The 15,594-nt window shown below is 44.7% G+C and overlaps 1 protein-coding gene across 4 annotated transcripts in view; it reads right to left on the bottom strand.

Annotated features, from left to right (window-relative positions):
- dmd (dystrophin) overlaps positions 1–12,017 on the bottom strand; it is a 441,564-nt gene extending 429,547 nt beyond the window's left edge. For all 4 annotated transcript variants that reach the window (XM_083758765.1, XM_083758766.1, XM_083758767.1 and 1 more), the window contains exon 1: positions 11,707–12,017. In XM_083758765.1, coding sequence (XP_083614891.1) covers positions 11,707–11,791 — 85 coding nt within the window. In that variant the 5' untranslated portion in view covers positions 11,792–12,017. The remainder of the gene's footprint in view (positions 1–11,706) is intronic.
- Positions 12,018–15,594: the final 3,577 nt, after the last annotated feature.

Here is a 15,594-nt window from a genome sequence, read left to right as displayed (position 1 = left end):
AGGTTACGGAAATGACCCCCCTCCCTCCAGTCTTGTTTTCAGAACTACTGCGCAATCAGCACCTAGATTACTTAGATTTAACAGTGGTGGAAGAAGTAAATAAAAACACTTAAGTAAAAATATCAATAGCCTACAGCATTGTATACAGGCCTATATCTGTTACAAGTAGAAGTCCAGTCAGAATACAAATTTAGGCTACGACAACATAATATTTGAAAACATATGAACTTTTGGTAATCTATACAAATGTGTGGAATAGCATCACAATGTGTCACATCGTGACGCATTGCGATATCTTGTGATAATAATCCAAATCTACGTTTTCAAATAACAGTACCAGTAGTAAAAGTGCAATACTTTGATCTGAGATGTCGTGGAGTAGAAGTAAAAGTAAAGAACATTGGAAATGCTCCAGTGAAGTAAAAAAGAAATACCTCAAAGGTGTACTTAAGTAGGTCTACAGTACTTGAGTAAATTCACTCCCACCACTGGGCTTCACACATCAAAAGAAGGACAGTAAAAGTTTACAATGAGGCACTTTCTTTTTTAGGAGAATTCGGTGAAGCAGCACGACAGGGGTTCCTAGAAGGATTTTTATCCACATGCTGTTCTAGTTGGCCTAGTTCCATTATAATGGGTGTCCTGACAAATACTGTCTTCTGATGAAGCTAAACAATATGTTCCATTCTTCATGTGTATGAGAGAAAGAGAGACAGACAGACAGACAGACAGCGAGAGAGAGAGAGTTTAATGGGTCTCTGACAGCAGAGATTCCCAGGGGACTACTGTCATCTCTGTCCGTCTGTCTGTCTGTCTGTCTGTCTCCCTCTCTCTAATGCTCTCTCTCTCTCTCTCTCTCCCCCTCCCCCCCCCCCCCCCCCCACACCCATCCTTGGGTCTGTTTTGACCCAGAAACTTCATGTGGGTCAACCACCAAAAAAGCGGCACCTTCTGCGACCTCCAGACAGACAGACAGACAGTGAAGCCGAGAAGAGGAAGAGCTGTATATTCCACAATGTTCCTATATGTACAGTACGTGACTGAGACTTCTCTCTCCCTTACACTGACTGACTCCACCTGCCCGGTCTGTACGCCACTCTTCCTTCTCTCTGTCTCCCCTCATCTGTGATTCATCCATCCCTCACCTGTCGCATGTGGCACATGCACACACACACACACACACACACACACACACACACACACACACACACACACACACACACACACACACACACACACACACACACACACACACACACACACACACACACACACACACACACACACACACACACACACACACACACACTCTTCACATGAATAATCACAGATCTATTCCTGCTGTTTTATCCTCCATGCATGCCCGGCCGCCTGAGACACAAACTGCCTCTGCTGCCATCTGCTGCCCATAAACGTCACTGACTGATGTCAGTGGGATGATTTCACTGAGCCGTTCTTCACTCTATAGCTTTTCTGGAATCGTTGCTGCTTTCGCGTTGCTGCTCGGAACCGCGCACGCCGCACGCGCGTACGTACGTACCATTTATCGGTGGCGATGCTCGAGCACGCTGGTCATTGTGTCACCTCGATAACTGTCAACTGTTTCAAAATATGTGAGTGAGTGAGAATTTGGCTGAAGCCTGAATTCAATAAATTTCGCCCTCAAATCCAGTTGAATCGTGGGTAATGCCAATGCCAAGACAAGACAAAATGTGTCATTCGTTGTGTTTTGCGAATCAACAAGCCAGCTTAGAAGCATCAAAACCATTAATGACTCTCATGGGGGGACTGTGCCTGTACAGAAGATGCAACGAGAAAGAACACCTTAACCTTGACCATCTTTCTACTGAAAAAGATTGCCAAGGGCGATCCTTGGGTATTTCACACGCCTTTGTGAGCTTGTATAGATCTCCTGGTTTTGGCCAATCGATTTGTGCAGAGCGAACCAAAGATGCGCTCTTTACAGGTCATCGTATCACATCACTCCGTACCAAGCTGTGAGCTCGTACATAGTACTTTCTTCTTTTGATATTTGAGAAATGCTGAAAGCGTATGAAAGACGTTGAATCATTTTGAACTTTCTTAACATAAGCCTTCTCCTCGGTGGGTCCCCTGGCACAAAACATTTTCTGATGTGGGGAGGGGGGGGGGGGGGGTGTCCGTTGGCCAATTATTATAATTTCGGGGGTCCTTGGCATGAAAGGATTTTTCAGATATAGATAGGCATCAAAAGGCTATGAAAATCAAAATGTGCTGATTTTCAACACGAAAACAAAAGCAACACGAACAACAACGATGGACCATTGTTTTCCGTCCACCGCGGCTCGCTATAGCTCAGACGTGGACGTGCAAGGCCATGGCAGGCCTGTGACCTCTCTGACTCGCCTGGGGGCGGAGCCGGCCAGCACGCCTCACCGGCCTCAAGGCCTTGGCTGTCGGCGAGGCCGTTTGAAAAATGGTGTTGTTGTTGATGGAATAAAAGGAATAAAAAAAGAACGTGTACATACACTGAGTACCACAGACGAAAAACAGTCTAAGTCCAAATTTCATTCTGACCCCTCCACGAAAAGGCCTCGTTGTCCTGAACCTGAACCCGTATCTATCATTTATACATTATGGATCACTTAGACTGTTTTTCGTCTGTGGCATTCACTATAGAAACCTTGTCCAAAAGTGTTAATAAGAAAAACTTTGAGAACTATACTGATTTAGAAGGCCTTATTTTTGTCGAATGGGCCTCGGGTTAAAACAGGAACATTTCCCCCGTTTCTCTCTCGTTTCCAAAAAGATCTCGTCCACGGCGTTATGACACGAGGACGTTTTAGAGTGGCGTATAAATAGAGTTCAGTCATCTCCGGGGAGCGCTGCTCTCCTCCGTCAGTTAATGAGACCATCCCACCGACGTCTGGGCTCAGGATTTAACAGGCGGAGGAGGAGAGATGACCCCAAATCAGCGCTCTGAGGCGAGCCGCCCCGCACACTTTTAATTGATGGTTTCATGCACTCGATAAATTCCCTTTGTCTGTGTGTGGGCATATGTGCGTGTGCGCGTGCCCGTGTGTGCGCGCGCACACTGTGTGGGGGTATTTAATTGGTCTAACTGCAGGGCTTTCTAAGCAGACCTCGGTGTCTGAGGCGGTCTCCCATCAGCGTACGATGGACGGAGGCTTAACAAGGATAGATACTCTCTGCTCTGACACGGCCTCAGACTCATTGCCGGAAGGATGAGAGACATTGACAGGAAAGAAAGAGACATTGACAGGGAGGGAGGGAGGGAGGGAGGGAGGGAGGGAGAAAGAAAGAAAGAAAGAAAGAAAGAAAGAAAGAAAGAAAGAAAGAAAGAAAGAAAGAAAGAAAGAAAGAAAGAAAGAAAGAAAGAAAGAAAGAAAGAAAGAAAGAAAGAAAGGCATACACAGACGGGTCATGACACTCCCCTAAGCCACAGGGAAACAAGAACAGTCAGGAAAACACCTGACCCACTAAATGGAAGAGAGAGGGGAAAGTTGGACAGATGGAGAGGAGAGGAGAGGAGAGGAGAGGAGAGGAGAGGAGAGGAGAGGAGAGGAGAGGAGAGGAGAGGATCCTATTCAACACACAGGTCTGCATATCAAGTGCATTAGAGCGGTAGGTACAGTGGTGAGTGGTGTAGTGTGACCTCCCAGTGCGTTCTCAAAGGGGCTGCAGTCACCCTGCATAACGTCTGCATCTACCTGCCTGTCTGCTCCAATCAGGATTAGCATGCGCTAGCCCCTACTATGCTGGAGCAAAGCCTGATGGGTAACGGATCGCAAGGTGATAAGAGAGAGGAGGGCACAGACACACACACACACACACACACACACACACACAGTGTCAAGCAGATCGCTGCACAGGCACACACACACAATGAAAGGTTGTCAGTGTTGATACACGCTGCAATTCACAAAGACCACAAAAAACTATCTTCAGGGGAGACACACACACACACACACACACACACACACACACACACACACCCTCACACACACACACACACACACACACACACACATTTATTCAGTGCCTACTGCCTGCAGTAGGGATAAGTGGAGTAAACATGTCATGGACTGCAGTATACTTAAATCAGGTAGCTGCAGGGAGCCTCACGTTGAGCCTGAATCACATTGGAATAAAAGGCCGAGTCAAGTTGAACCGTGTCCAATGAAAACACCCGGTCCACCCCACCGTTTCCACAAGCTACAGAGACGGGAAGTTAACCCTGAACCTGAACCATTTAGGCTTGACGTCGAAATTAAAAAAAAGAAATTGCTCAATATTTCATATCAAGGACCCCAGAAATTATACGCAATTGGCCTTTTTACCCCCATCTGAAAATATGTTGTTCCAGGTGACCTCCCCAGAAGCCAAGATTTGAGTGCAGATCGTTTGCTCTGAAAAAAAATTATATTCCAAATTTGTGCCACTTTTTCACGATTAAAAAGAAAATAGCAGATCTACAAGCTCCACTTTTATTGTAATTTAGTCACTTTTTGGGTCTAGCTACTGTATATGGAAGAGTATAGAGTATATTTGTGCGTCTCCAATTGTTATGATGACTTGAACAAAGTGGGCCCAATTGTGAACAAGTGTAATACTTTATGGTGTCGTCCACACAGTTAACAGTTTTGTATCGAGTTGTGCTTGAAATGTATATACAGTAATTCTCCAATCCGTTAATACATTCATTAATCAATCAATCAAGCACCGTATTTGGAAACTGGGATGTGCATATCGTTCTCCTTCTTTACTATCACAATATTAACATAATTTGAAGGTCATTTCAGATGGGCAGCGATGCCTAGTAATTCATTTTCAATGAGACCTGCGTTATTTGTTGTATACGTGCGGAGAAGCCGAGGGGCGACAACGCAAGCGCATTTACGTTTATTGTCATGTGACGCATGCATTTTTTTTGTTTTATTATTATTATTATTTTATTCTTTATTTACCCAGGGAAGTAGCTGAGCATAGGTGCTCATTTTCAGCAACGCCCTCACATAGAAACACACACGCACACACACACACACACACACACACACTAAAACCTGGGAGCTGACCAGTACAACCACAGTCTTATACTGTTGGCCACTAAGCAGCTCCAGGGGGAGCAGTTGGGGGTTCAGTGCCTTGCTCAAGGGCACTTCAGCGGTGTTGGGGTGAGTGATGACAATCACTTCCCCACCCAGATGTTTCCTGCCCGTCCGGGGAATCAAACCGGCAACCTTTCGGCAACAAGGGCGCTCCTCTAACCCTTAGGCCACCGCTGCCCCATAACATGCATGCTCATTTCGTGCACACGTGACTAACTACGCCTGGATTGAGATAAGCTTTTGCGAATACCAATGATAGTAGGCCTACCAATTCAGGATATTGTTTACTAATTATTTACATTGTTTCGGTACTTTGGTGTGTAAACTGTAGCATTCATACTTCATCTGGTGTAAACTCTAAACAACTATCCTCTCTCTCTCTCTCAATTCAATGCAATTTTAATGACGTTGAAGTAAAACTAAAATGCACTAAACCGCAACACATCGGAAAACTGGCGAGTTCTCCGGATACCCAGTACGTGGTGTCTTTAAAAATGAGATGAGAAGACAAACCGGTGCTTACTGGTCTGAATGGGTTTGTGATCATGGCTCTCAGGCTGCCATCAAGTAAGACATATGGGCTGTATTTTGCATGTCTTAAGTATTGATCACGCCTCCAGGTTTTTAGTTTACTCAAGTTAGGTAATAAGACCTGGTACTTAAGACACGCAAAATACAGAACCGATATGTCTTACTTGATGGCATATAGGGCTTACTATATAGGGCTTACTAACTCAAGTTAGGTAATAAGACCTGGTACTTAAGACACCATCTTACTTGATGGCATATATATATGGCTTACTATATAGGGCTTACTAACTCAAGTTAGGTAATAAGACCTGGTACTTAAGACAGCCCATATAGTTTTAGGCAACAGAGTGAACCTGACATTGTTGATGAAGGCCCAAGTGATGACTTGAGAAGGTAAACCATCTGGTCCAATTATGACAATTCAGCTCCGTCGTCATGGAGTTCAAACGAAGGAAATTGTTTGACGTTTCCAAATATTTAACAGCTGCTATAAGAGCTTATCGTCGCTGTCGGATGGAAATCTCATATGCCCGAAACTGTTATTTTTTAACAATTCAAATTAAAAAGTAGCAGATCTACAAGCTTGAAACGTGTCGCTTTGCACCAGATTTGGAGCTTAATTGTAGATGTGCTATACTTTATATGCTTTTGTGTCACTAGTATATGATCAAGTACAGTATAGCGCGTTAATTTACGGAAATAAACACAACAAGTTTAAATATGGAGACAAGAGGTTTCTGCCCCACAGAAACGATACTCCAGATTCAGACCGTAAAACGGGATACATATGAGTCACTAGTATTCCGGATAGCGTACTGGTGCATGCATGTAAACATAGCCTGGTGACTGACTAGCCACATTTAGCTTCACGACAGAGAGAATCCTCCAGACGCGTCATGAGACCGCAACCTGGGTGGCACAATACGCAGTACGCACGTGTCACTGACTCTTGACGATGGCCTCAAACAGATAGCATTCTAGAGAGAGAGAGAGAGAGAGAGAGCAGAGGGCAAAGCGTGGCACCCTCCCAAACTAGGCCATTTGAAACCGCACGGCTAACGACCACCAGCCAGCTGACCGCTATTTCAGTCTCCAGATGACCGAACAGCTGCTCTCACACACACACACACACACACACACACACACACACACACACACACACACACACACACACACACACACACACACACACACACACACACACACACACACACACACACACACACACACACACACACACACACACACACACACACACACACACACACACACACACACACACACACACACACACACACACACACACACACACAGAGAGAGAGAGAGGCCGACAGCGATGGGCAGAGACAAGAGCAAGATGCTTCCATTCATCTCTGGGGACTTTAATGTTGACCTGCGAGGTGGCCAGGGTGGAAGCCGTTGTTTACACAGAGCCTGGGCCGGAAATACACTCGCACTGAAGCTGAGAGGATCGAAGGGCAGAGCTTGTGCCGATTTCGTCGACTACTTAAAGTATGACGAAAAATGTTTTACGTTTTCGTCGAGTGGAGAAGAGATCCAGTAGAACTAAAAGACAAGTAATTTCATGTTTGGTTGCGCTCTTAAAAATAGCAGATCTACAAGCTCACAACACGTCGCACTGTGACGCATTGTGAGCTTGACTAAAACTAAATGAAAATGTGCTGTTAAAATCAACACTGAGTCTGAGATAGTCAGTGATGGGAGAAGGAAGTGTAAAATAGTGCTTAACTGGTTAATGAATATATAGTAATAAAAACACATTAAATATTAATAATCTAAATCTGCAATGTAACTAGAAACTAAAGCAAGCAAATAAATGTAGTGGAGATAGAAGTATTGAAAAATGAACACACTCGAGTAAAGTAAAAGTACCTCAAAAGTGTACTTAAGTGCAGTACTTTACACCACTACACAGGGAGAGTGCATGGGGTTGACCTGTCCATATAACTGCAGTGCAAATACACTACTGACGCGGTGAAAGAAGACAGGCGATGCGGCACGTTTTGAGGTCGTAGATCTGCTATGTTTTTTTGCAATTTTCCCCTTTCAAGCCTGACATTTGTGGACATATTGGCAGCAACAATATTCAAGCTTCAACACTTGAGGATATTTGGGTCCGCAATCCGGCATATGCCACAGAATATCTATGCGACAGTTGATCCGTCCTTCACATCATGTGAACCTACACCTCGCTCACCATCAGTCTGTCTGTCTGTCTGTCTGCCTGTCTGTCTGCCTGCCTGTCTGTCTGTCATTTCTGTCTGTCTTGTTCGCTCTGCTTACCAGACTGACAGAGTATATCAGGTCATTTGGTACTTACAGACTCTATATCTGGATACAGCAGTCTCCTGTGACTCCTGCCTCGGAAGCCAGCAGGCTAGGCACGCTGGTATTCAGACACTCACTCACAGCACACCGCCGTGCACAACCACAAAACCACACACACACACACACACACTCACACACACCGCGCCACATGTTGCAACACGCTAAACAAAAAAGCAGTGCCTTCCGGCCCACACCGTGAGGCAACTCAAATGCAAAATGAAAAATGGGCAGGCCAAATGCCCCAATTTATATTCCATCCCATCGCTAGGTGAAAATAACATAATATTTTACAACTGAAAGCAACGTGTCACATTTTAACTTCTCCATTAAAAATCTATTATAAAAGCTACATCATTTATTATTAAAGAATGCATTAGACCTGACCAGCCATAGCACAGGTCCAGTTTTCCCCCCAGAGCTAATGGTAGATTATACAGGAGCAAAGTATAGCTGGAAGCTCCCAGAGAAATGCTTTGGGTAGAATGGCTGATCGGATGGCACATTTCCCACGTTCCCCCATAAATATATTATTATGGTGATTTTTGTATTACTTTGCTTTGGGGGGGCTGCCTGAAGCCGGGAAAAGCGTTCTCCGAGAACTCCAAAAGGCATGCGTTGTCTGCGGCAGTGAATTACTGACACGCAGCGGCTCAACTGCTATGTCCTGGGAGTTCTTTTAACCTCTTCTTTGTGTCCATTTTTATTTTAGCTATATATCGTTGCTGCCGGGCAGAGCATGTAATCTTAAGGGACCATAATATGACGATTTAGCATCTCAGCTTAAAGGACCACTTCATCACTTTTCAACCTATCTTCATATAATAGGTCCTCACTAATAATCATGAAAAGATTGTGCCATTTTTTTCTACTCTGACTTTGTCTCATAGGAGGGCTGTGGGCAGTTCAGAAAACGTCTTCCAGTGACATCATCGATGGGGAATACAAGCTAATAAAAACTGCAGGCTTTCTAGTCCTGAAAAGTTGCAATGCGAAAATGGAAGCCATCGTTCTCACGATAATGAAAATCTAAACATTTTTGTAAAGAAATCTTGTTTAAAAAAGAATCTGCCTAATGATGATGTCACTGGAAGACGGTTTCTAAACTGCCCAGAGCCCTCCTATGAGACACAGACTGAGTAGAAAGAAATCGTGCCATTTTATCATGATTATTAGTGATGACCTATTATATGAAGATAGATGGAAAAGTGGTGAAGTGGTCCTTTAACTAAAAAGCACAGTATAACATGTAATTGGAAATAAAAAGGTAAGAGTCAACAACCAAATAGGGGATGCACTGTACTGTTTTACTATTTATCAGGCACGGTATTTGGTAATGAATATGAACTTGAACATTGGTTCAGGGTTTTTTGTGCCTCTGTAGCTTGCTTTTCCCGTTTTATTTTATTTGCATTTAATTTCCATTCCCTCCCTTCTTACTGATGTATACTTTGTGTCCATTTTTAATTATCTTTTTTTTGTTGCCCTTTTTTGTTTTTGTATTCATCTTGTTTTAGTCTTTGTTCTGTATTATTTTTGTCCCAATGTTGTATTTTGTGTTGATTCTGTAGTCGACATGACAGCATCACAGTGGAAGTCTGTGGTGCTGTCCACATGAAAAAAGAAAAGTATTAAAAAAGAAAGAAAGCTTGTAATCTTCATGTTTCAACTCTATCTAAAATGTCTTAAAGATGATAATAAAAAAGGGAACGGTTTTGGACATGCAAGGCACCCGACAACGACGATGTATAGGAACTATAGAAAGGTGTGAAAAGGATTTTGCAGCCTCATGGTTTAAATGGATTAACCTACTCTCTCAGTCTCCCACACAGGTACATCTGTAGGGTTATAATACCACAGATTCTACCGTGTCAGTGTCAGTGCCATTATGTTCTGTCAGATACAAGAGAGAGAGAGAGAGAGAGAGAGAGAGAGAGAGAGAGAGAGAGAGAGAGAGAGAGAGAGAGAGATAGATGATGTGGAATTTGGTACTGGTTGACATTCTGTCAAGGTCTGAGCGATTTTACAGTCAACATGAGTACATAAACACATTTACCTGTAGTATGCTACTCCATCACGTCTAAAACACTGAGCCCAGAGACGGATTTAACTTGCTGAGGGCCCCCGGGCTGGAGCAAATTTGAGGGCCCCCCCTTGGGGCACGCGGCGGGGTTATTATTTGGGCTATTTTGTTTTCATTTTGGGGTACCCAGGCCCCTAAAAAGAGAGGCAGGAACACCTTTCACTTGAATTGGATTTCAATACCACACGCACGCACACACACACACACACACACACACACACACACACACACACACACACACACACACACACACACACACACACACACACACACACACACACACACACACACACACACACACACACACACACACACACACACACACACACACACACACACACACACACACACACACACACACACACACACACACACACACACACACACCTGAAGAAGCACCGTAAACAGGACTACCCGAGGAATTGAAGGGAGAAAATGCAACAGCTACAGTATAGCAGTCGCTGCATTCTATCTGTGCCCACATTTTTATTTTTTACCTCTACTTAGCATAGAGACTAGAGACTGTCTCTTAAATACAAGAACAATGAATCACACTGCATTTCACCTCTGCAGCTACCATGCTGCCCACCTAGGAAACACAGTGCACAGGCCAGGCGTATTTCACTCTGACATGATCGCCGCAAGGGAGTTAGGGGGAGTGCCCCCTATAGCAGCCCAGTGTATTTCAGAAATATAATGATGATGCCCTATAACAGTGGCGAGGAAAAGTACTCACATGTTATACTTAGTAAAAGTATCAATACTGAAATATAGAAATACCCTGTTACAAGTAAAAGTACGGATGAGTAAAAGTACAAAAGTAGGCGACATCAAAATGTACTTAAAATAACAAAAGTAAAGGTGCTCATTATGCAGAGTTTACATAAGGCTGAAGTGGTTCATGTATGTTTTGTGACAACTCACACACGTGCACTTGTCTACAAAGTACTACTTGTGGTACTTTAAGTACATATTGATACCAATATGTTTGTACTTTTACTATTTTGAATTCCGGACTTTTACCATTACATTGCAGTATTGATATTTTTAAGTTACCGGTAAGAAAAGTATAATTCCCACCACAGTGGCTCCCATGGCAGCTGAGGTGATCAGTTCCTGAGACTGTGTTCACTTTTCACTCAGTGGTTGACAACTAGCCAGCTGCTTAGCTTTAGGAATTATGTTTACTGTTATGACTCATGGAAGATGATCACAGCGTGTGTGTGTGTGTGTGTGTGTGTGTGTGTGTGTGTGTGTGTGTGTGTGTGTGTGTGTGTGTGTGTGTGTGTGTGTAGTGTACACATTATTCATTTTAACAACATAACAGCATGAGTTATGGATGTTCATATACTATATATATATATATATAACAGTGGTTGTGATTTGGAAAACAGAGCTATATGGATGACAGATGAACTCCTGACAGATGAACTCCTAACCCACAGCATAACACACACACACACACACACGCACACAAATATCCTGAGACTTTTTCTTCAAATCGATGGTCTCCCAAGTCCCAAACCTGCTGTGTGGGTCTGCCTGCCACTGCCAGTGGTGCCATCATACGCGCACGACCGCCACACACCAAACACACACACACACACACACACACACGTTGCTCTTTTTATTTCCTACCGGATCGACACTTGATGATCTCTCCAAACTCGTCTTCCACCGCCTCGTCGCAGTAGTCCTCCGGGCGCACAGCCTGATCCGCCATATCGGCAACACCGATGCGTATACGCAGGGGGTCCTCAAACAAACACAATCAAGTTGCTCCGGATGGAAGGAACGGCCAAATAAAACGATTTAAATCCTCGGTCGGGCAGAAGAAGAAGGATTATAAAGTTCAAAAGCAGGCGATAGTCAGTCAAGCAGCAAGAGGAGGGGTGTTTATGAAGAAAAGTTCGGTGGTAAAGACGGAGTGACGGGCGGTCAGCACTGCTCGACGGGTTCCAGCGGGGGGTCTGTCAGTCAGACGGACGGGAGCAGGTGTTCCTCGGGGCGGCCCGGCCGGGGGGCTGCATGGCTGCTGGGGGCATTCTCACCTTAAAAATAGTCTGCGAGGTGGCGGATAGCCATGCCGAGCCACCCCCCCCCCCCCTGTCCCTGTCCCCGCTTGGAGGGGCGACGCCATGCGTAAAACGCGATACCCATTACCCCCCTCCCCTCCAGACTGTTTCCGCAGTGGTGTAAATACAAAGTAACTAAGTATGCGACATAACATTTACTCAAGTACTGTAGGCCTAAGTACTTTTTCTATTTTTCTTCTTTTTCACTTTACTGGAGACAGTATTCCTCCAGTTCAGGAGCGTACTTTTACTAGCCTATAGACCGATTCCGTAGCGGTCTCATGGTCGCAGCCTACGTATTTCCTGTAGGCGGACTCGACGTAGCTGCGGGGTTTAAACCCTCACCAGGCGCACCTCTTCCACTACAGTGAACGGCAGAGTGACTGATGTTAGTTTGCCTCAAACTTTACTCCTTTACCTGCTTTTTTACTAACACTAACTAACATTACAAAGATGCCCAGAACATCGAGATGAACACGTGTAGTTTATGGCTGCTCCAACAGTAGTGGCAACATAAAAAATAAAATAAAACGGAATGTCTCATATCCACCGCGATGGCTGAGACCGGACGGGGCGGTTGGGTTGAAGTGTTCGAACTCGTTGGCAACTCCGACGGCTGACGCTGAGGCTGGGGTGGCGGGGAAGAAGAACCCCGGGATGGAAGTCTCTTCCTGGCCGCCTGGAGAAGCGGGAGCCGCTGCCGCGGGAAGTTGGGCAGCTTCTGGTGGGGCTGTCGCTTCATTTGTAGCACCGCTGCTAGCGTTTGCCTGGGGCTGGGACTGCTGTGTTGTTAAAAAAAAACTTGTCTAGTTTCGTCATTTTGGCTAGACGCTCATCGCGCTCCTCTTTTAGCTTCCGCTTTTCATGACCACTTTTATGCTGCTTTTTTGGAGCCGGCATCTTGTTGTTCTTCTTGTTGTGACTGAGTCTTGTGACTCTTGTCGTTCTTCTTCATCCATTCGCGCTTTTTTTTTTTAAAGGGCAACTGACATCACATTCATTTGCGACTCGTGACTGACAGTTCAGGTATCAAGGTGATTGGACAAATTATCATTACTCCTCCCACTGCTGACTAGTGCCTGCTAAGCGGGCGGCCCAGCCACTCCCTCAGCGTTTAACCCCTTACCGACCGGCCACAGCCCACAGCTATTTCATTCACAAAACAGCTGTTTCTTTTCTTTTTCCCTTCCCCTCATGGGCCCCTAGGGGGCGCTGGGCCCCAGTGCACCAGTCTTACCCAATACCAGTTGTGCCGTTTACCGCATTTACAATGGAGGATTCAGAAACTGAGTGGATTAAAATACCTTTTACGGGGTTTAATATGGTTCCGCAGACGTTTAATATGGTTCCGCAGACGTCACAAACAAGTGGGGCAAAAATAAAAGCAGCTTAGATTTTGCATTTGTATAAGGTAAGAGTGATTTAAAGGCATCAAGGATGCTTCTTCAACGTTAGGGGCGGGGTTAACTTTTAGACTCTCGTAGAGAGATTCTTCAGAATAAAAAAAAACCTCTACGAGAATCTAAAATTTTGGGCTAAGTGAGCCCGAGATATTGCGCGGCAAATTGTTTTTATTAATTTAATTATTGATTTTGCCGCCCCCCCTGCCCCCCCCCAAGCAATGAATGGCAATGAGTTAATTAGCATAAATGTAAGCAATTTATTTATTCAAAACGCCATGCATAAAACCCGATACACCCTTAACCCAGCCATGAGCCATGAATCAATATACCCATTTCCGTGCCGCCGTCAAACTTTAGGAATAACGTCCGCCCTCCTGTTGCTATCCGGTGGCCGTGAGAGAGGATCCTTCGGCCCAAGGACCGTCAGGCACACACACACACGCACACATGCACGCACGCACGCACGCACACACACACACACAGGCTGTGAGTCACAGCAGGGGAGCGGGCATTACTGGCATCAGTGGCATGGCATGGCCGTTACACAGCTGCTATAATTAGGTGTGTTGCTTTCATGCATGGTTCTTTTCGTCTGTACATATAGTCTATATATACCATAACTGGTCTAACATGATTAGAACATGTTTCAGTTCAAGGACCCCATGTTTGATGCAATAGGTCAGGCACCTCAGGGGTGTCCAAAGTCCAAACGTATTTAGAAAATATGAAAACACCTATCCTGACATCAAAATAAGAAATGTTTTGGAGAAAAAGCCAGAGAGGTAATTGACACGTACAAGGATGTTGAGGTTGGAACTGCCAGGCAGGAGGCCTAGAGGAAGACCAAAGAGAAGATTTATGGATGCAGTGAAACAGGACATGAAGTTAGTTGGTGTGAGAGAAGAGGAGGCTGAGAACAGCTAGGGTGAGATGGAGGCAGATAGTTCTTCTTTTGTATGTGAGTGGAGCAGCCGGGAATCGAACCCTGGTCACCCACGTGGAAAGCCAACATCTTAACCACTAAGACGAGTCAAAGGCAATTGCCTATGACTATTAGAGATATTAGAGTTTTGAGGTCGACAGGCTCAGGCTGTGAGCCACTGCTAGAATAACTCTAGCATTAAACGTTAGGGAGACTGGGATTTGAACATGAACTCTCTGTGCTGAGAGTCTATCTGATCATCAGCCCCTATACTACACCATCACCATCTTTTGTATATTAGCCTTCAGTTAGTAATGTTGAAAGAATCAAGTCTTGAATTGGGACTTGAACACAGAATCACATTCATCAAATGCTTTGGGAGCTGTTCAAGAGTTCCATATGTTAGTGTAACACCCGGGAATCGAACCCTGCAGGGTCCCCTGGCTGCATGGAAGGCCAACATCTTAACCACCAAGCTAAAGCAATTGCCTATAGAGCACCGAAGTCCTGATGTAACTCGCTCATCCCGACGATTCCCCTGGTTCGCGGAAGTAGTTTCTCTATGGAGAATAACATGGGGTGATCTTAATATCGTCTATTATAAGCGTTGTGGTCCAAAAATAAACAAGCTGTCTCTGCGTTATTGTCGGGGAGGTGTCTCTGTATCGTTTGCAACAGTCAGTCACTCATATATGATACAGTCTGCTTCTAACATTCTAACATTCTAACATTAGCGTTTTCTCTCAGTCAGTTGATTCTTCATATCCATATGAGTGAAGCGGCCGGGGTGACATGTTTATTTTTCAAACACAGTTGTTATATGAGGCGATCTCAAATCGCCTCAATGGGGATTTCAATGCAACTAAACAAATACATGAACCTGGGGACTGACGCCCTCTACTGAAAGTGACGTCAGACTTCGGTGCTCTATGGCTCAAGCTCAAGGGAGATATGAGACTTTTATTTTGAGGTCATCAGGCTGAGGCTGTGAGCCACTGCTACAATAGCCTTCAGTTAATACAGCTTTACATGCTCAAATCGCTGTTCTCCTATTGTTTAATGCTGGAGTGTTTCAACTTTACTAACTGAAGGCTAACACACAAAGTTACAAGGATACTTTGTCTGA

This window comes from Protomyctophum parallelum (assembly GCF_964188405.1).
Source record: "Protomyctophum parallelum genome assembly, chromosome: 23".
In the NCBI taxonomy this organism is placed as follows: domain Eukaryota; kingdom Metazoa; phylum Chordata; class Actinopteri; order Myctophiformes; family Myctophidae; genus Protomyctophum; species Protomyctophum parallelum.
The sequence above is the reverse complement of the archived record's forward strand: the minus strand, read 5'-3'. Positions and strand labels throughout refer to the sequence as shown.